The following is a 22306-nucleotide window of genomic DNA, read 5'->3' on the forward strand; positions in this document are numbered from 1 at the left end:
TAGCCTTGATTATAGAGTTTAAATTAAACAGATTTATAAAACAAAATAACAAGTAAAATTAGCGAAAACAAATTGATGAATTTCATTGTGAAACCACACAAAAATCCATTCATTATTAGCAACAAAATGAAACTTTGATTGATTTTAATTGAAATGTTGTTTTTTATTTTTTGAATGTATTTATTTAAACAATATTACACTATGTATATATTGAAATGTTGAATTTGTTTTTATTGAATAATTGAAAAAAAACATTTTTTACTCACACTGTTTAACATTCTAATTCAAATAAATAAATAAAACATACACTTTATTCATTATTTTTGATGCCTAGTATTTTAAATTCAATAAAAAAATGTTGGTATGATAGAGTCGCCAGACAATACCAATAGAGTACCGAGCTACTTCATCAAACTTTCAGCCAATCATGTGTCCTTTCCTGGGCGTTGCACTAAAAAACCAAATCAAATTCAAGGTAGAAATTAAAGTGGCATGTGTTGTTTTCAAAGAGTAACGATGAGGGCCGCTGGGATCTCGCTGTGGCTCCGCCTGGTCTTCCTCTCTGTGGTGTCGCCCCTCAGTCTGGACGACCCCAATGTGTGCAGCCACTGGGAGAGGTCAGTTCCTGTGGTCGATATCCGGACCGACCCAGCGTTAACTCTGACACCCATCGATATGTGCGTCTGCAGCTACACCGTCACCGTCCAGGAGTCGTACTCGCACCCCTACGACCAGGTCTTCTACGAATCCTGCTCCGACATCCTCACCTGGTTCAAGTGCACCAGACACAGGTAGACATCCGCTCTACAGGTAGACATACCTGATCCGAGGGACACGCCCTGAACCATTACAAATAAACATGAGTTTAGTTTCAGTTCAGGAATGTTTCATGTTTTACCACAGCAGCTGATACACTGACTGATACACCGACTGATACACTAACTAAAACACTGGCTGATACACTGACTGATACACTGTCTGGTACACCAACTGATACACCGACTGATACACTGGCTGATACACTGTCTGATACACTGGCTGATACACCGACTGATACACTTGCTGATATACTGTCTGAAACACTGACTGATACACTGGCTGATACACTGTCTGATACACTGACTGATACACTGACTGATACACTGGCTGATACACTGACTGATACACTGACTGATACACTGGCTGATACACTGACTGATACACTGATTGAAACACCGACTGATACACCGACTGACTGATACACTGACTGATACACTGGCTGATAAACTGTCTGATACACTGACTGATACACTGATTGAAACACCGACTGATACACTGACTGATACACTGATTGAAACACCGACTGATACACTGACTGATACACTGATTGAAACACCGACTGATACACTGACTGATCAGCGACTGATACAGCGACTGATACAGCGACTGATACACTCAGAGACTCACTCAACGACACACCTGGACACTCAAGTCAAACGTGTGTTTGCAGGACGAGCTACAAGACAGCGTACCGACAGGGAGTCCGGACAATGTACCGCAGACGCTCCAAGTGTTGTCCTGGATTCCATGAGAGTGGAGACCTGTGTGTCCGTGAGTGTTTTCATCCTAACACACACTCACAGTGTGGTGCAGTGTTGTCGATTATCCAGTCTAGATGGTAACTTCAATACATCCAGAGCTTCTATGACTCCAGCCTCCCCCCCTCCTCCCTCAGGCTCACCCACCCTGCAGTGGTGTTTTTGTCTGATGCACTTTTTATTTTCTGTTCCAACAAACCTTTTGTTGCTGCCATCTGAGTGTGTGTTTGAAAATGTGAGCTCAAGAGTGCGAGAGTGTGTGTTTGTGTATACGGGTGTGTATGTGAGAAGTATCTCAGTGTCATCAGAATATTGAATCTAAGATTTTTAATGTTGAAACTTTTAATTTTTATTTTTTATTCAAATGTTTTTATATCATTTTTTTAATGTTTGAATTCTAGTTAAGTTAGTTTTTTTTTAATCAATTCAATTTTAAAATTTACTATTTTCACAATTAATATATATTTTCTATACACAGAGTTATACATTTTAATGTAAAAGAAAGAATATTGAATTTAAAGAAAACATTTTTTAATTATTGGAATTAGAAAATCAAACTCTATGTGTGAAAACGCATTCTTTTTGATGATATTACATTTTTTTAATTGAATTATTTAAAAAATTAATTAATGAAATTATTAAAAGAATGATTCAATTTGAAAATTTGAAAATGTTGAATTAAATTTATTATTCTGATGATGATCATTTTACATTTGTGTGTTGAAGACTTTTAGTGTATGTGTGCATGTTAGGATCCTTTTTTTTTTAAATACTACTTTAAATAAGTGTAGTAAGACACAATGCTCCAAATTCAGTTGTATCCTCTTCTGTAGATGATTTGTGCACAAAAAGAAACTTGAACAGTCAATAAAACAGACTCACGTTTGTCTCTCAGCCTTGTGTTCGTCTGAGTGTGTCCACGGGCGCTGCGTCGCTCCAGAAACCTGCCAGTGTGAGCCGGGCTGGGGGGGCGTGGACTGCTCGGACGGTAACTACACACAAAGGTCGACGGATCCTTCGACGTTCTGACGATGGTTTCTGGTCTTTATAGGGTGTGGGCCGGATTTCTGGGGTCCTCACTGTGTCAACCGCTGCCAGTGTCTTAACCAGGGCAAGTGCAACCCCATCTCAGGGGCCTGTCTCTGCGCTGAGGGCTTCCACGGCTGGCGCTGCGAGGAGTCATGTGACCCGGGCCTTTATGGCAAGAACTGCCTCCTCGACTGCCAGTGTCTCAACGGCGCCACCTGCCATCCTCAGACTGGAGAGTGCATCTGTGCACCTGGCTACTCCGGCGAATTGTGAGGGGATCATAGAACGATAGTCTTGGTTACATTAGGCTAACCATTGCTTGTTGTCTCTTCCAGTTGCCGGGACAGATGCCCAGATGGCTTCTTTGGACCCCGGTGCTCTCTTGTTTGTGACTGTCCGATCGGAAGCGAATGCGACCACATTAATGGAACATGTCACTGCGACAAGGAATGCCAGAATCGCCAGTGTCCCGCCACTCTGTACGGTATCGCCTGTGACAAAATCTGTCCCTGTCGGCTCACCAGCACCCTCAGGTATTGACACGGTCCCCCCGTCTCCGTCTCTCTACACCAGCTCTAATGAAGCGTCTCCGTTCTCAGGTGTCACCAACTCACCGGGGCCTGTACCTGTGAGGATGGGTGGGCAGGAACTCACTGTAACGAGACTTGTGGGAGAGGTTTCTATGGCACTAACTGTAAGAAGACTTGCTCCTGCGCTAACGGGGCGGATTGTGATTTTGTCAGTGGACAGTGTTTGTGTCCACCAGGATATGTGGTGAGTCTCACGCAATCACTTTTCAGCTACTAGAGGAAAACATTATTATGGTGAACTCCATCTGAAATGCTATGCCTAGTGCAGTCAGACCCCACCTGGGCTACCACTGTGGGCCCCATGTGTATCTACCAAGCTCTCATGTTACCCAAAAGTAGTTATATATCGATGGCATGATAGGTAAAGTTTGATAAACAGGCGACTGGTTGGTTTACGGTAAATGATGCAGTAATGAGATCTTAAAGAGTATGGTTAAGGTTGGGTAAGGGTAAAGGAACAGTGCCGTGCAATGGTAGGGAGACCATGATAGCACCAGTACTAGTCTTGGGGTTTTGAAGGAGGAGGAGTATTAGGCGACTGGTGGGGTTAAAAAGACCGTTGAACTGGGGAGATTGGGGTGACGGGTACGGTAACAGGCAACTGGTTGGCTTGGCTTAGGGTGATTGGTACAGTGTAAGTCCTAGGAGTCCTGTTTACTTGAACATACAGTGACCACATACTACTCTGTTTTCAGGGTAATGACTGCTCCAGAGTTTGTTCTCAAGGGTACTACGGGATGAACTGTTCTCTGTCATGTTCGTGTGTCAACTATACTTCCTGTTCACACATGGATGGAACCTGCATCTGCAAAGAAGGTGAACTGCAAACACGGTTCTCGAATTAAAATGGTTGAAGTGACTGAGGTGTCTGCACAGGCTGGCGGGGTGTTGACTGCTCCCTACCTTGCTCTGGAGGATACTGGGGCAGGGGCTGCAACCAGACATGTCCGTGTGTCAATGGGGCGGCATGTGACCCGGCTGATGGCAGCTGCCAGTGCTCCGCCGGCTGGACAGGCCTGAACTGTGACATTCCGTGTCCCGTCAGTAGATTTCCAGGCTGCCAAACAGACACGAACAGTCGTGACATCTCGTTCACTTTCAGGTGGGCTTCTTTGGATTGCACTGTAAAGAGTCGTGCGACTGCCTCCACGCTGATATTTGTGATCCACAGACCGGGGTCTGTAACTGCCTCAATGGCTGGACAGGTGAGCCATCAGTGGCGTGGTCGTCCTTCACCTCTCAAGTCATACACTAACACAAACAAGCAGCTGTTGGACTCCCAAACAAAATATGTGTGTCTGTGCACAGGTATTCGGTGCGACAGCCAGTGCTCTCAGGGTCTTTGGGGTCCGAACTGCTCTTCCATCTGCAACTGCATGAACGGAGGTTCGTGTTCTCCGGAGGACGGAACATGTGTGTGCGCTCCTGGTTACCGTGGCAACAACTGCAAGAAAAGTATAACACAAATAAGGCTAAAGTGTGGTGAAGCCAGTGTATGATCAACATGTGTGTGTGTGTCTGTGTGTAGAGTGTTCTCCAGGGTTCTTCGGTCACCGCTGCAGTCAGACGTGTCCTCTCTGTGAACACAGCACTGGGCCGTGTCATTACGTCAGTGGACATTGCGAATGTCTCGCCGGCTTCTCCGGCTCGCTCTGCAACCAGGGTTTGTGTTTGTGTTGTCAATGTCTACGTGTTGAGGTATTATTTTGGTGTCAAGGGTGGAGATGTTTTAGAATTCATTTTGTGTCTTTGTGTGTAGTGTGTCCCAGTGGAAGGTTCGGTCAAGGGTGTTCTCAGACCTGCTCCTGCAGCAACAACGGCAGTTGTAATCACATCGATGGATCCTGTCAGTGTGTTTCTGGCTGGAGGGGAGACGACTGCTCTATATGTAGGACACAAACACACAAACAAAAACACACACATTGTGTATCCAAAAAAATTAAGGCTTTGTCGAACCTTTGCCAGCTTGTCCGCAGGGTTCGTGGGGTCCAGACTGCATCCACCCGTGCAAGTGCCAAAACGAAGCTCTTTGTCGCTCGACAGATGGAGAGTGTTCCTGCGGCCCCGGCTGGATGGGACTCTACTGCTCACAAAGTATAACCCCCAGACCCTGGTAGAGGTAGAGACCGGAGCTCAGCGTTGTGTTTCCTCGCTCCACATAGGATGTTCGTCGGGCTTCTACGGTGACCAGTGCTCCCGGGCGTGTACCTGCCAGAATGGCGCAGACTGCGATCACGTGAGCGGACAGTGTCTGTGCAGCACCGGCTTCATCGGGTCCAACTGTGAACTTAGTGAGTCTGAGGCAGTGACAGTCAAGGCTGAAGACTCGCTCTTGATTTCACTCTTGTTGTCACATGACCAGGTTGTCCAGCGGGAACGTTTGGATTCGGGTGTCAACTGTTGTGTGAGTGTCAGAACAATTCCACCTGCGACTTCATGACGGGAACTTGCAACTGCAGAGAGGGGTTCCAGGGAGTCCACTGTGGCCGAGGTGAGTCATTTTGAGGCAACGATATCCCACCGAAGTTGTACTTGATCATGTGAATTCTACCCTAGCTGTTCTGGCTTTGGACCAACTGAACATGATTGTACCGGTGCCGGCCTCGGACCGACGGGCTTCAAGCACCGTCCTAGCCGTCGTCCTGCTCGCCTCCATCGTCTTCATCGTTATGTTTCTGGGCTTGTGGCTTTGGCAACGCCATCGGGACAAGGACCATCACCTCCCCAGCGTTAGCTACACTCCGGCCCTCAACATCACCTCTGGTACCGTCTTCACCTCAAATCAGGGCCGGGTCTAGACAGGCATGTATGAGGGGGCAGCCACAAATCTTGAGGGGGCATTGTGCTGTTACTTACTTACTTACATGTAAGTTTGAGGGGGCAGAACATTTATTTGAGGGGGCCAGGCCCCCTCTTGCCCCTGCCTAGACCCGGCCCTGCCTCAAATGTTAATTGATGATAATTTTTCATGTCTAATATGTCACAACCCTGAGTATCGGGCGATACAGATTCAAATAACATGTATTTGCTTTACCTCTTCTCAGCTAATAATATCTAATGTTTTAAGAAGTTGATAGAATGGCTTCGGTCCATATCTTATCCACCCTACTGGACTGGAACATCCCCATTTGGAGCCTTGAGCTAACCTGGTTGTCGCCGCAGCCGGGGTGCAGTGCACCGGCCTGCTTTCTTCCACAGAATCCTCTCCAAACAGCAACAACTCTGGTGGTCATTGCTTCTCTAACCCCGCCTACCACAGCCTCTCGAGCCCCACCTACCGTACCATCTCCAGCCCCGCGTACCGCCGCCTCTCTAGCCCCCCCTATCGCACCATTGGAAATTGTGCTTATGCCGCACACTATTCCAAATCAGAAAAGAGGGGCAAAGCCAAGGTAACCCTTGAATGTGGTAACCCTTGCTAACCTAAAGAAATCTTCAGGAACCTTTTAAATATTTGAAATCATTTCCTTTTCAGATGAAGTCGACACTACGGCGGCACCGGAACAGCGCTCCGGAGTGGGGCGCCTACTGCAACCTCCGCGATCTAGGTCAGTCACTCACCCAAGACTGACAGCAGAAAGTCTTGTGTACCAAACTGAACCACTTGCTACCCAAACAGGAGCGTACTGCATCGACCGACGCTACAGTTGCCAAGTAGACCACCAGTACAACCCGGACCCTCTTATGCACCAGTTCCAAGGTATTGACTCCTGGTTCAGACCTGAGTTTCCATTTGATAATGACAAACGTTACAATTTGGCAAAGGCAATAATAAAGCAAATAAAGTCCTGGTTTGCTAAAAACACTAACCCCCCATAACCTGAACATTGTCAACTGGTTTCCTGTTCTTAAAGCTTTAGACACGACCTCAGAGGAAAACAAAAGGGTCTAATTTGACCTTTATTTTGAAAACAGGAAACAGACAAATTAATTTACAACCTTTTCCATTTTATATTTTTTTTATTAATTATAGAAAGAAAAATACATTAATTTCAGGTCAATTTTGCCATCGAGTAACGTGCGTCTTCACGACGGCATATAAGTCGACTTGAGGTATAAAAAGAAAAACATTATGATATTAAAGTTGTTTAGATTTATTGCAGGATTAGAGTCATATGGTTGAGATTAATTACCAGAGTTATTAGTCTTATCAAAAGAAGCATTTATTACGAGATTAATAATAATTTAAAGTGGAATAAAGAATATCTTAAAACATTTAAACACACAAATAGATTTTTTGTTAAAAAATTAAAAATGTCCGGAAACAACATTATATGTATATACTGTATATATATATATATGTATATATATATATATATATATATATATATATATATATATATATATATATATATAATGTTGTATATATATATATATATAATTAGGTTGACAGGATAAACCAATCAATCTATTATCCTGAATAAAAACACGTTCTTTTAATATTAATTTAAAAATGTAAATATCCAGGTACTATATTTACTCTTATTTTTCTTAAATTAGATATTAATTATATTATTAATAAATATGAACTATATAAAACCATTAACGTGCTAGTTGTAAAAATAATAACAAATGATATTTAAATAATGACATTTAAAGGAAGAAGTGGGAGATAAATATTTATATATAAAAATAAAGTAGATTGACAGAGGAATTCAAACTCTAAATACTTCTCTCATGAACAAACATTCTGATCTTCTACGTTGATGTGGTTCTGGTTCGATCCCGTCAGGCGACGTCAAGGCGTGGAGGTCCAGCATTGGCTCGGTCAGCACCGAGAACCCCTACGCCACCATCAGCGACCCCCCCACCAGCCTGGTCCACCTGGGCCGACCCTACGAGAGCAGCTACGTGGAGATGAGCACACCGAGCCGCCACGACGGCACCGTGATGTCCGGCCACAGATGCTGCGACATGGGTCGGTCCTGGTTCACCTGTTATAAAATGAAATTAAATAAAAAACAACTATTTTCTTCTTCTCCTCCAGAACCCACCATCAGCCTGATCCAGACCCCAGGTTTCCCCTGCTACCTCCAGAACATCTACGACCTGCCCAGGAACAGCCACATCCTGAGCCACTACGACCTGCTGCCGCTGCGCCCCAACCTCGCCCACAGCCAGGTCCCTCAGACCTCCAGCAGACCCCCCAGCCCGCTCTTCTGAAGACCCCCGGACCTTCTGAGAGCAGGACTAATGCAGACTCTTGACTTTGGAACTTTTCTGCTCAAGTTATCAGGAGCGGATGAAGGGAGGAGGGTCTGGAAGTCTATCAAGTGTCATCACGACATTACATTTAATATTTTGAATGTTGAAACTTTGAAGATATTTTAAATTGAAAATTCATTAATAAAATTTTGTAATTCAATAATTTTTATATTGAAAAGTTTATATATTTTTTAAGTAATTGAATAACAAATAACAATATATAACAAATTGCATTTTTTTTTAATGAATTTGTTTTTTCATCACATAGTTTGATATTCTTATTACAATATTACAAAAATAAAAGTTCTAAATAAGAAAACATTACATTTATAGTCTTTTAAATTCAATAGAAAATGTTGGTTTAATAGTTTGTTTACATTTCGTCACCTGATCGTCGCAGTTCGATCCAGTGGCTCGGTGCTCGTTTGGTTTTGTCTGGTGACTCTATGATACAACACTTTATATTGAATTAAAAAAAATATGAATGAAAAAGTATTGAATTTAGAGGTTTTTATTTTTGAATTATTTAAATAAGTATATCAAACTCAATTAGTAAAAAAAGTGTTTATTATAAAAAAAAATCAAATCAATAATAAAAGAAAATCCACTTTAAAATATAAACATTATTGAATTCAATTATTTGAGTTTTTTTTAAATCCAACACTCAATATTCTAATACTAAATACTTCCAAATATCTTTAAGATGTTCTTGTAAATTTGAAGTTGTGTAAAAACATGTTTTTCTAATGATGTAAATAAACTTTTCAAGCACTTTATCAAGAGAACGTTTCATTTCACTCTTTTATTTTGCTCCTAAAAATCCAGATCATGATCCGTTCTGGTTGCTCAGCAGGAAGTCGTTGTGCAGCTTCTCTTGTGCTTCGTACAGTTTCCGCAGCTTCTTGGCTTGACCTTTGCTGACCTCCTTCCCCTCGGCGTCGTGCGTCGGGAAACCCTGTTTGAGAGACCACGTCAGCGACCTTTGACCCCGGACGCAAGGGTTTTTCTGTCTCACCGTCTCATCGAACTTGGAATATTTGTCGGTCTCGGCCCGGAACATTTGTGCAGCCGGAACCTTCATCTTGGCCAGTTTGGCGGCCTGAAGGGACAGAACCGGGAGGTGAAGATGGAACCGGACCAGAACCAGCACCAGGTCGCTCAGGTCGGGTTAATAACCAGATAATAAACCAGAAAATTAAACCATTTCTGAATCCAATTGTTACTTTATGACGTTCTGAGGGAATCTTTTACCGTCTGGTTCCACACATTTTTTGAAGGATTCGTCACTTTCACTCTGGACTCTGAGCTGCTCCGTGGAACAAACCTTTCATCTCTTCGGATAACAGCTACTTTTTAGCCTTCTTGACACAACAAGGTCAGAATAAACACAAAGATAAAAAGTTGGATTTGATGTAGAAAAAAAATCGACGGCTGTTTAGCGATTTTATATTTATCTTAAAAATGTATTTCAATCATTTGTTTATGGAAAGTGGTTCAGTATTTTTTAATATTTTATTTTCAAAATAAATTATTTATTTATTTATCAAATAGAGTTTGATATTATAAAACTTAGATAAAAATATAAAAATACTTTTTAATTCCTAATCTTTTTAATTCAATATATAAACGTTGGCATAATAGAGTCACCAGACACTACTAACAGAGCACCGAGCTACTGGATCAGCCAATCGTGCGACGCGCAGACGATCATGTGACTGATTTATTATACCAACATTATCATATTGACTATAAAAAGCTACGATTGAATTTAGAAAATGTATTTTAGAATTATTGGAATTAAATTAATTAAAAATATATATATAATTTATTTAAAAAATAAAATCGATCATTTAAATATAGAAATAATTGAATTTGATAATAAATAAAATGTAGTGCTCTGAAAAAAACAATAAAAATGTTACACTATCACTGATACAATTTTTCGGTTTAAATAAATATACTTCAATTAATACTTTTCTGGAGCCTCAGGTTCACAATGTTACAAACTTCACAGTCAACAACAAGTCAACGCACCTCCTGCTCCTGCTTCTTCCGAGCAGCTTCCTCCTTCTTCCTCTTCTTCTCGTCCTCCAACTGAAAGTCACATCCGTCAGTAACTTGAAGGAGTCGCGTTGACTCGTCTCACCTTCTTCTTCTCCTCGCGCTCCTTCAACAGAGTCTCTTTGTCCACCAGCTTCAGCACCGTCGGTTGACCTGTCGACAACATCCAGTGAGGGCACGTCAACAGGAAGTAGCGACGCGTCAACAGGAAGTAGCGACGCGTCAACAGGAAGAAGCGACGCGTCAACAGGAAGTAGCGACGCGTCAACAGGAAGTAGCCATGCGTCAACAGGAAGTAGCGACGCGTCAACAGGAAGTAGCCATGCGTCAACAGGAAGTAGCGATGCGTCAACAGAAAGTAGCGATGCGTCAACAGAAAGTAGCGACGCGTCAACAGGAAGTAGCCATGCGTCAACAGAAGGTAGCGATGCGTCAACAGAAAGTAGCGATGCGTCAACAGGCAATAGCCAATACGTCAACAGGAAGTAGCGATGCGTCAACAGGAAGTAGCGATGCGTCAACAGGAAGTAGCGATGCGTCAACAGAAAGTAGCGATGCGTCAACAGGAAGTAGCGATGCGTCAACAGGAAGTAGCGATGTGTCAACAGGTAGTAGCCATGCATCAACAGAAAGTAGCGATGCGTCAACAGAAAGTAGCGATGCGTCAACAGGAAGTAGCGATGCGTCAACAGGAAGTAGCGATGTGTCAACAGGAAGTAGCCATGCATCAACAGAAAGTAGCGATGCGTCAACAGGAAGAAGCGACGCGTTGACAGGAAGTAGTGATGCGTCAACAGGAAGTAGTGACGCGTCAGCAGGAAATAGTGATGCGTCAACATAAAGTAGCCATACATCAACAGGAAGAAGCCATGTGTCAACAGGAAGTAGCCATGCATCAACAGGAAGTAGCGAAGCGTCAACAGGAAGTAGCAACGCATCGACGTGGCTTCGTGAAACAGCCAATGTATTGTGATACAGTGTCTTCACTGTACGGCTCCGATTCAATGAAGTCGATAATTCACCCGAGAGTGACATCTAGTGGTCAAACTGAAGACACTGCATCATGATACACCATCAGCGGTTTCACATCGACGCACCACCAACAGGAAGTGACGACTACCTTCATGATCCTCCAGTCGGACGCCGAGCTCCGGGAGAGTTTCGTCTCGAACGACGTCGCAGAGACGCAGCAGCTCCGTCACTGCAGGAGAAACTTTATTTTAGCAAATTCAGAATCAACATGTTGACGATTCTCTCTTTTTAAAACAAGATCTTCATGATTTTTATTGTTAGAACGATGATGACGTATGAAAGTAAGAATGCTGAATTAATGTAACATTTCAAATGTTGAACATTAATGTTACTTTTTTTAATTATCTCGTAAAAAAAAAAAGGTAATTCAATATAATCTATATTTAAAATGTTAAAAAAAAAAAAAGATTAAATACAAAAATCTATATTTAAAAATGTTTTTATTACTTTTACACAGTTTATTATTTTAATTCCAATAATTCAAAATTCAATTCTCTAATGATTGAACATAAATAATTGGTAATACAATGTAAAAATTCTGAATATTAAAAAAATTGTCTATAAAAAAAATGCTCATTAATTGATATAATTTAATTATATAAACTTGCAATATAGAAATGATTAAATTCAATAACTAAACAAAATTCACCTCCTAAAAAACAACATTTCAGTAAAAGTATCAACATTTGAAAAGTTAAATTAAATATTCTAAAGACGATTAAGTTGCGTAATAAAAGCCACTCATCCATCATTTCTAATATTGAACTGTGACGTTTAAATGGCGTAAAACAAGTCCCTGCATCAGGTCCAGATCATCCGTCACAGGAAGTCAAACATCTTCTCACCCTTCAGCTCTCGAGCGATCTTACGAACGTCTTCTCTGAAGTCGGACAGGACGGCGAGATACGGCATCACCACGTCCTCCACCTGAAGACACCACAGTCAACCTGGGTCGACCCGAGGCGTCAGTAACACTCACGTTCACGCCGGCGGAGGCTCCGCCCACTGGGAACCCGATGGGCTCGGATCCCTCGATGGCACCGAACGTCTGCGGCGACAGCAGCGGATTCATCAAGATCGTGGTTACCGTGGCAACACTCGTTTTATCAGACCGTGTACGTTTTACCAAAATCAATTACTTCATCGTTATATTAAATTTTACATTTTTAAATATTTAATTACACTGACATGTTGGAGTTTATTAACACTTGTGTTGCCTTCGGGTCACATTGACCCAAGGGTTCAGAATGGAATTGTGTTTCGATGATTGATTGATTTATTCAATTATCTCTCTATTAAAACTTTTTTATTAATTGATTAAATCATTACAGTAATTCTGAAATAACTCCAAAAATAAATTGTCTAAAGTCAATATTTTTTTAATTTTATTTCCTAGTCTTTTAAATTCAATATATAATTGGTATAATGGAGTCACCAGACAAAACCAACAGAGCACCGAGCTACTGGATCATGCACTTCTACGTGGTCACGTGATCGTCTGCGCGTCACGCGATTGGCTGAAATTTCAATGAAGTAACTTTTGGAAATTGTGGCCACTTTAGCGTCGGCATCCCTTCGCTGGTGAGTTCACTGAGAGGGAGTGAGTCAAAGAGAGCGTTGGAGGGAGATATGGAGCGTTTAGAGAGTTAGAGAGGTGAGTCTGAGAGTGAATTAAGTTTGGATCTACATGTTTTAGTCTAAAACCATCTTAGAGAAAACTTTTAATTTCAGTTTAGAAATGTTTTCAAGGTCGACCGCAGCAGCTGATTCTTTTATCAGAAGGTTGAGCAGAAAACTCAACTCAACCCGTCACCTGATGTTCTCTCATCCAGTCAATGACTTCTGGTGACCGACCTTGAGCATGGCGGTGAGGTAGGCGGCGATGTTCTCCAGCAGCAGGCGGTTGGGTCGCAGCTTCAGGCTCTTCCTGGCGGCGACGTAGCTGTTGCTCTGACCCACCAGAACCCTCATCTCCTCCAGCGCCGCACGAGTGTCCACGTTGTCGCACAGAGCCTCGTGCACCGCCCACTTCCTGTCGTAGAAACTACAAAGAAAGACGTTCGTCACCTGGATCTGTGCCGACAGGACAAGTACTTTTTTTACTCCAAGAAAGATCAATGATACCTACAGGTACACTTGACCACCATCTAGTGGTCGGAATGTGGATTTTCTATTTTATTTTACATATTCTTATTCTAGATATTATTATTATTATTTATTTTCTATATTCAATAATTAAAAAGTGTTTGTGTTTTAAATTCAATATAAAAATGTTTAAAGTTGTCACCAGACCAAACCAACAGAGCACTATTGGATCCAACTTTCAGCCAATCATGCGACAAGCATTATTTATTTACATTTTTTAATATTTTTGAATTATTCCAAAAGGGAATTAAAACTCAAAGCACAAGAACTCTAACTGTATCTTTCCAACCTTCTTTGTCTTTGTCTCACTCCCTCTCAGTGAACTCATCGCTGCATTGATTTTATTTATACTTTTTTGTTTTTATAAAAAATGATTTATTTGATCCGATTGTTCAGAAGAAACGAGTCTGTGTTTGTGTCTCTTTGTCTAAAGTGTTGTCAGCTGTAACGACTTTACTGACTTCACTACTTTACTGTGAAACTATCGAGGACTAACAGCTGATCCGAGTCAGTCTGTGATGTCACCATCGTCACGACCTCTCACCTCTGGTTGAGTTCAACTTCGGCTGCTTCCCACTTCTCGAACCGTCCCGTCACGTCCACCGGCGCTCGCAGGACGTCCTTCACGTTGAGGAAGAATTCCTGATCCGAACAAAAGTCATGAGGATCAGATCGATGGAGAGAAATACACACAAGATCACTTTAAAACTGACTTTTTAACTACTCGTTCATGTCACGATGACATCATCGCAGTCTAAACAGTGACATCATGGCAGTCAGCGCGATGACATCATTGCAGTCTAAAGAGTGACATCAATGCAGTCTAAACGTTGACATCATCGCAGACGGCACGATGACATCATCGCAGTCGACGCGATGACATCATCGCAGTCGAAACGTTGACATCATCGCAGACGGCACGATGACATCATCGCAGTCGACGCGATGACATCATCGCAGTCGAAACGTTGACATCATCGCAGTCGGCGCGATGACATCATTGCAGTCGGCAAGATGAGATCATCGCAGTCGACGCGATGACATCATCGCAGTCGGCACGATGACATCATCGCAGTCGGCAAGATGAGATCATCGCAGTCGACGCGATGACATCATCGCAGTCGGCACGATGACATCATCGCAGTCGGCAAGATGAGATCATCGCAGTCGACGCGATGACATCATCGCAGTCGGCACGATGACATCATCGCAGTCGGCAAGATGAGATCATCGCAGTCGACGCGATGACATCATCGCAGTCGGCGCGATGACATCATCGCAGTTGGCGCGATGACATCATTGCAGTCTAAAGAGTGACATCAATGCAGTCTAAACGTTGACATCATCGCAGTCGGCACAATGAGATCATCGCAGTCGACGCGATGACATCATCGCAGTCGGCGCGATGACGTCATCGCAGTCGGCACGATGACATCATCGCAGTTGGCATCATGACATCATCACTCACGTTGAGGAACTTCTCGTACTGGACTGCAGACTCCATGGTGTTGGGAGAATAATCCAGAGTGTCTTTCCACGTGTGCATCAGGAAGGCCAGACGAAGCTGCCGGGCTGAACCAGAACCAGTCGACACACAAACACAATCAATCTATTGTTTAAACAATATCAAAACACAAATACAACCATAAACACACACACAAACCCACACTAATAGTGTCCTACACAACACAGAATGACAAACACAAAATCTCAAGTGAAGACAAAGGAATAGAAAAAGTTAAAGAAATGCCGAGTTTCACAAATACAACTAATACACACAGTTATACACTATAAAAAAAACGACACAAACCAAACAACACACACCTGTGTTGGTCTGCAGTGCGTCTTTGATGGTGATGAAGTTCTTCAGGGATTTGGACATTTTACATCCTGCGATGGTCAGGTGACCCGTGTGCAGGAAGTAACGCACCCAGTGATCGTTGTCGAAGAAGGCCTGAGGGGACACACAGGGACAAATTCTTCATCTTGACCTTCATTTCTATCATCATCTTCATCTTCATTATCATCATTATCATCATCATCATCATCTTTATCACTATCATCATCATCTAGATCAGGGGTCTCCAAACCGGTCCTCAAAGGGCCGGGGTGGTGCAGGTTTTTGTTCCAACCAATAAAGAGCACCCCTTAACTCAGGGGTAGGGAACCTGGTCCAGAAAGAGCCGCAGTGGGTGCAGGTTTTCGTTCCAACCATTCAAGAGGACACATTTTATCCAATCAGGTGTCTTAGGAGTGTAATCAGTTGATTGTCAGTCTGGTGTTGCTTGTTTAAGCTGAAACCTCATTGGTTAAACTGTACATGCTTGATCGGTTGGAAGAAAAACCTGCACCATCTCGACCCTTTGAGGACCGGTTTGGAGACCCCTGATCTAAATCATCATCATCATCATCATCTTTATCATCATAATCTTCATCATCTTCATCATCATCTTTATCATCTTCATCTTCATCTTTATCTTCATCAATCATCATCATCATCATCTTTATCATCATCATCATCTTCATCATCTTTATCATCATCTTTATCATCATCATCATCATCATCTTTATCTTCATAAATCATCATCATCTTTATCATCATCATTATCATCTTCATCATCTTTATCATCATCATCATCGTCTTAATCATCTTCATCATCATCTTTATCTTCATCATCATCATCATCTTCATCATCTCTATCATCATCATCTTTATCATCATCATCATCATCTTCATCTTCATCATCGTCTTAATCATCATCCTCATCAGCTTTATCATCTTCATCATCTTCATCATCATCATCATCCTCAACAGTACCTCAGACTGGGCGAGCTCGTTCTCATGGTGAGGGAAGCGCAGGTCGAAGCCTCCTCCATGGATGTCCATGGACTCCCCCAGGATAGAACCAGCCATGGCCGAGCACTCGATGTGCCAGCCTGGTCGACCCTGACGGACACGACAGTCTCGTCAGTGTCGTGTTTGTCAAGAATGTGTGGATACGTAAGTCTAACTCCTGGTCCGCCAGACACTGACCTTCCCCCACGGAGAGTCCCAGGTGGGCTCACCAGGCTTGGACGCCTTCCACAGTGCAAAGTCGTTCGGAGACTTTTTCTCCCCGACCCGGTCCACGCTCAGGTCGCCTGCTCAGAACCGAGTCTTCAGATCCAGAGTCCGGTCTGATCATCAGTGACGTACCTTCTCCCTCCTGCAGAGCCTTCTGGTCTCCGACGGCCTCCGGGACCAACTTGCCGTACGAGTGTTTGGCGCTGGAGTCGAACTTCGAGGTGTCGAAGTAGACGGAGCCGTTGGACTCGTACCTGCGAGCAGAACACCCTCAGCACCGGCACCTCCGGCCCACTCGGGCTTTCATCCCTACCCGAAACCGTTGGATACGATCTTCTCCACGAAGTCCACGATCTCCGGGACGTAGTCGCTGACCCGGGTCAGCACGTCGGGGGGCAGCACCTGTCGGGTCAGAGGTGAGAGTGAGTGGACGGGCGCACTGGACGCGGACCGTCGACACGTACGTTCAGAGCGTCCATGTCCTTGTGGAAGTCCTCCTCCCAGTGCTGCGGCAGATCTGAGAAGATGGAGTTCTCCGTCACGCCGCTGCCCAGCTGCCGGTCCAGCGCCTCGGCCAGGATGTCCCGGGAGCTCTCCAGCAGTGCCTGCGGGACCCGGGTCAGGTCAGAGACGAGGAGAGAGAACGGCCACTGGTCTCTGAACTGACCCGATGAAGGGGCTCCAGCACCGGGGCGGGCTGGTCGCTCTGCAGCGCCTCCTGCAGGGGCTTCAGAGCAGCAGCGACGGCGGCGTCCTGACGCTCCAACATCTGCTTCTTGTCGGGGTCGGTGGTCGTCGACAGCTGGAGCCGGAGGGTCTGAGGAGACACAGGTTTCTAACTCAAGACCAACGAGGAGAAGGATTTTCAAACGTTCCTCCTTCGATGCCATCAACGGTGTAAAAACTACATTTATTTCAATACAATAGGATCATTAATTTGCATTAATCAAACAATACACTTCAAATATATATTACAAATCTATATTTTATCTATTTAAGTAAATGCTTCATGCATTTGAGCAACATTTGGGATTTTAATCTGCTTGTGTTTAACATTTTGTGAGCTTCTGTAAGTGATGACAAATAATGAGACATTTACACAAAAACGTCACTTTTTGTGTTAAATATTTGAAAGATTGTGTGTAAACAAGTGTAAACGACTTGACATTACTTTGAAATCATAACTAAAAACAAATTACAAATTAACCAGGTAAAAACAAAAACGATGCCCGAGTATAAAATAGAAATATAAAGGGGGGGGTGCAAATCAATTAATGAAATTATCCTTATTAAATACTTTTTTCAATGGATTTAATTTAGTATATATTTCATTGGAAACCTTCTGATGCCTTACAATTGAAAAAGAAGATACAATTCTGAAAATCTCCCTTTATTTAGTAGGTAAACAATAATATATATAATATAAAATGGTTCAAAAGTCATGGAAACGTCATCATGTCAATTTTCATGGGGGTATTCTGCCCCCTTGTGGCCTCTTTTCTCCTCTAAAACTCCCCCAGAGAGGTCCGTCAAATCTTCTAGCACTTGGTGTAAGAAAATATCAATAAATCTTTCTTTTTCTTTTTGAAGGAATAAATATTTATAATTCCAAATATTAAACATTTCTTCCATTAATATATAAATACATATTCTGCTTTTTATTTGTTTTATTTGTTTCAGGGCTTGAATTTAGATCTTCTTTAGAATCAAGTTTATTGTCAGTATTGAAATAGAATGAATGAAATAAATACCAATTAAAAAACACAATAAATTAAAACAAGTGAATTTCACATGAATAAAAAATGAATTATTAAGTAAAATGTATAAATTATTAAATAAATACATTAATTGATAGATTGAGCGACTGCTGCCCCCTGCTGGTCTGCTGATGTTAAACAGTGTTTAAAAAGAAAAGACAAGTAAGAAAACAAGTATTTGATTCAAATTAATCAATAAACAGTTTTTTCCTGAAGGACAGAACCTTGAGTGTCCAGAGAAAACCCTCTGATCCAGACTCAGTCCACAAGAAACCTCCTGCTGAACAAGAATGTGTAAAGTCTATCGAAGGTGAAAATACCTGCTGGGCGTCCTGGACATCCTGGACCAGCTGAGAGCTTAACGGGTTCTTCTTCTGGTACTGGTCCAACAGGAAGTTCTGCCGCGCTCGTTTGATGATCTACAGGAGGAGGTGAGGCGGTGACGCTCGGAGGACAGAAGAAGATTCACTGGACGTACCTTGTCGTCGATGTCTGTGATGTTCATGCAGTACAGGACGTCGTACTTGAAGTAGTCCCTCAGGACCCGCCGCAGGATGTCGAAGGAGATGTAGGACCTGAGGACAGAGCGGTGAGATCCGGCGGGAGAGACTGGATCTGGACTGACCTGGCGTGTCCCATGTGCGACGCGTCGTACACGGTGGGGCCGCAGCTGTACCACGTCACCTTGTTCCCCTTCTGAGGGACGAAAACTTCCTGAAGGAAATAAAAGGACAGTTCTTAACTCTGGTGTTCCCCAGGGCTCGATGTTAGGCCCTCTTCAGTTTAAGTGTTCTCACCTTGGTCCGTGTCAAGCTGTTGTAGAGCCTCAGTTGGGGGACATCCGTCCCTGCAGGTCTGGTCCACGGAGGCTGGACCCTCTTGGACTTCGCTGCAATATCAAATCAGTGTTGATAACGATTACAATCCGGCCTGTAGGGGGCGCTCAAACGTCGTGCAATGCAATGAAGGGGGACACAACAAACAACAGACGCACACAGAGCTTTGACAACAGACCTTGTGTATTTCCGCTCGGGGCCACATGCCGATAACTCGCTTGTAAATGGAAGCTAGTATTTGGTATTTTTAATATTCACTTCATGTCTTTCAAATCTTGGTTCAGGACTTTTCTCTGCCTCGTTTGAAAGTGTATTAGTGTCATCTGAATATTGATTACTTCTATTCATTTTAATGTTTTTTAAGCATTCAATTATTTATTTGAATCATTGAATTCTTTCATTTGTATATTTAAATGATTGATTTGATTTTTGTAAAAATTGAAATAAGTAGTTTGAACAACAATCATTAAAAATATATGTTTTTACACAGATTTTGATATTAGAATTGTATCGTTTTTTTCATTTAATAATTGAATTTTATCATTTGCATACTTAAAAAGGAAACTGTATTTTTAATAACTAAATTAAAACATTTAAATACTATCTATGTTATAATATTTCCACCAGACAAAACCAACAGAGTACCGAGCTACTTGATCGTGGGCTGCGGATCACATGATTGGCCGAAAGTTGGATCCAGTAGCTCTGCACTCGAATGTTGAATTTGAATTGAAAAAGATCACTGATTAAAAACATATTAAGTATAAACTTTTTTAATTTTTGTAACCACAATATCAAACTCTATGTGTACATAAAATAAATACATTTGAAAATATTCAAATAATTCATGTTATAAATATTTTTTGAAAACACAAAACAACTTACAATATAGAAATGATTGAACTCAATAATTAAAATAAAAAAAATGCTTAGAAATGCAATTAAATGACAATTAAATTCAACATTCCGATGACACTGATATCCTTCCACACTCTGGCGGCACTCGTTGGTCTCTGCTGGTCACACGTCTACGACCTCGGGGTCAACTAGCGTGTCCGGTCCACCATGCAGCGTGGAGATGGACAGGAAGCGGGTCGAGTGACGGATGCGTTACTGCGTCAAACACACAAACTACTCACGGCTGCCGAGCGTCTGCAGCTCCCGCAGCGCCGTCATGTGTCTGAACCAGCGCGCGGTGTGGACGTGGCGAGGGTCCGGGGGTCTACTTAGCTTCTCCAGCACGCTCAGGTCGGCGGCGGACGCCTGGAAACCTGTCAGGTAGCTCCTGGACGTCAGGTGGGCGTCCAGGGCCGCCGCCAGAGACGCCTGGTCCGTCATCTGCTGCAGGCGCTCGCACTGAACATCTGCCAACATAAGATAGACCAGCAGCGAACCCCTCAGACCAGCAGAGACCAACCAGTCGGGACCACACTGGGTCACCGAGGCGTTCTTATGCGAGATGTCACCTAGGTCTGCCCCGGGTCTCCTTCCATCCCCAGACCAGAAAATGAACTAACTTATAAATGCTACACTGATCACACTTTGATAATAAGGTTCAGGGAAAGTAACTTTGATATTATTGTTCAGGTATTTCCTTGATTTTCTGGAACTCCTGTAAGTAAGTAAGTCATTTTTATTGGTACAGCGCTTTTCCAGACCAGGGTCACAAAGCACTTAAACAATCAAAACAATATTCAATAAAATATATATTTTAAAGATCAAGATAAAACTGACAACACAACAGGAGTTCCAGAAAATCAAGGAAAAGCCTGAACGAATAGAAACGTCTTAAGATGTTTCTTAAAGGAGTCAGTAGATCATCAAGCGCAGAGAGAGAGAAGATCGTTCCAAAGCTTAGGAGCAACAGTCTGGAAGGATTTCTCTCCTCTGGTCCTGAACCGTGTTCAGGAACCATCAGTAGATTCTGATCCACAGACCTCAGAGCCCGAGCTGGGGTGTAAGGCTGGATCAGATCACTGATGGAAGGTCTGACCATGAATAGATCTGAAAGTAAGAACCAGAATTTTAAAGTTGATCCTGAAAGAAACTGGAAGCCAGTGAAGAGTTTTAAGGATCAAAAAATGTGAGTTCTTCTACTAGAGCGGCTCAGAATTCTCGCTGCAGATTTCTTAATCGACTGCAGGCGAGACGTTGTTCTCAGTTTTATCTTGACCTTTAAAGTATATACTTTATTGAATTTTGTTTTGTTTGTTTAAGCGCTTTGTGACCCTGGTCTGGAAAAGTTCTATATAAATACAAATTACTTACTTACTTATTGAACATGTACCTGTCTATAAACACGCCCCCTGTCAGTCACGCACGGAAACACAGTGTAAATGAAAACAGCTGTTTCATCTAATAAACCTTCACTTTCACTTCCCCGAATAAAACGGAATCAAATATGCGACTGGGACGAATAACGAAACCTCGCCATAGATGTTTAGTTTCGCTTAAGTTAATATGTTCTTTTAGATTGAGCTATTTTTCCAATGAGATCTGGTGCGTTCGATGATTCGACACATGGCGAGACGTAAACAAGCTCAGAATCGTTGAAGTGACACCGACACAGAACCGGTACCATGACGATCGTGGTCATCTACCTGGATCTCCCGGAGCCGACATCCCTTCTGTAAACAAAGATTCGGTGCTGATGCAACAATTGACGTTTCCGGAAGATAAACGCAGTATCTTTTGCAAAGGCAGGACAACCAATCGAAAAATGAACTCCACGAATCCGAACTCTAATCCTCCAAATTCAGGATCGAGAAATAGGAGTTCATAGAATCCAACTAGACTGGTTTACCCCCGAACTGGGTCCGAGCATGACGACCGAATAAAGACCAGATGAGTCGATCACAGATGTATCGATCACCAGCCAAAATAAGGTTGTGGTCATTTTAAATTTAGGAATTTAAACAAACCACGACTATCATAAAAGGTTTTGATAAAAAAAAAATTACAAGAATAAAATAGAGAAACTTTTTTAAATTGATAGTTTTGTTCTAAAGTC

General features: G+C 42.6%; 2 protein-coding genes across 3 annotated transcripts; one reads left to right on the forward strand and one right to left on the reverse strand.

The window, feature by feature from the left end:
- The first annotated feature begins 516 nt into the window (after positions 1–516).
- Positions 517–8396, forward strand: LOC148076221 (uncharacterized). Its single transcript, XM_087793081.1, has 21 exons — positions 517–617; positions 690–791; positions 1490–1590; positions 2473–2565; positions 2629–2875; positions 2942–3139; positions 3206–3380; positions 3892–4012; positions 4073–4236; positions 4299–4401; positions 4505–4651; positions 4725–4859; positions 4956–5084; positions 5162–5290; positions 5359–5487; positions 5559–5687; positions 5753–5959; positions 6359–6588; positions 6672–6744; positions 6816–6896; positions 7929–8396. The coding sequence occupies exons 1-21, from the start codon at positions 517–519 to the stop codon at positions 8357–8359; spliced, it is 3225 nt and encodes a 1074-aa protein (XP_087649207.1). The 3' UTR covers positions 8360–8396.
- Positions 8397–9184: 788 nt separating this feature from the next.
- cars1 (cysteinyl-tRNA synthetase 1) lies at positions 9185–22136 on the reverse strand. 2 transcript variants are annotated; one of them, XM_087793492.1, is made up of 22 exons: positions 21897–22136; positions 19258–19349; positions 19086–19174; positions 18939–19035; positions 18781–18879; positions 17371–17520; positions 17168–17308; positions 17017–17105; positions 16836–16957; positions 16674–16780; positions 16458–16586; positions 15464–15593; positions 15108–15211; positions 14184–14281; positions 13349–13538; positions 12474–12542; positions 12340–12421; positions 11583–11663; positions 10548–10615; positions 10436–10495; positions 9417–9500; positions 9185–9356 (listed from the first exon to the last, which is right to left on the reverse strand). In XM_087793492.1, exons 1-22 carry the CDS (start codon positions 21916–21918, stop codon positions 9228–9230), a joined length of 2232 nt encoding a protein of 743 aa, XP_087649618.1. In that variant the 5' UTR covers positions 21919–22136; the 3' UTR covers positions 9185–9227. The 2 variants fall into 2 exon arrangements, with proteins under 2 accessions (XP_087649618.1, XP_087649617.1); XM_087793491.1 differs by lacking the exon at positions 21897–22136 and adding an exon at positions 20436–20685.
- Positions 22137–22306: the final 170 nt, after the last annotated feature.

This window comes from Callionymus lyra, chromosome 6, assembly GCF_982586985.1.
Source record: "Callionymus lyra chromosome 6, fCalLyr1.hap1.1, whole genome shotgun sequence".
Classification (NCBI taxonomy): domain Eukaryota; kingdom Metazoa; phylum Chordata; class Actinopteri; order Syngnathiformes; family Callionymidae; genus Callionymus; species Callionymus lyra.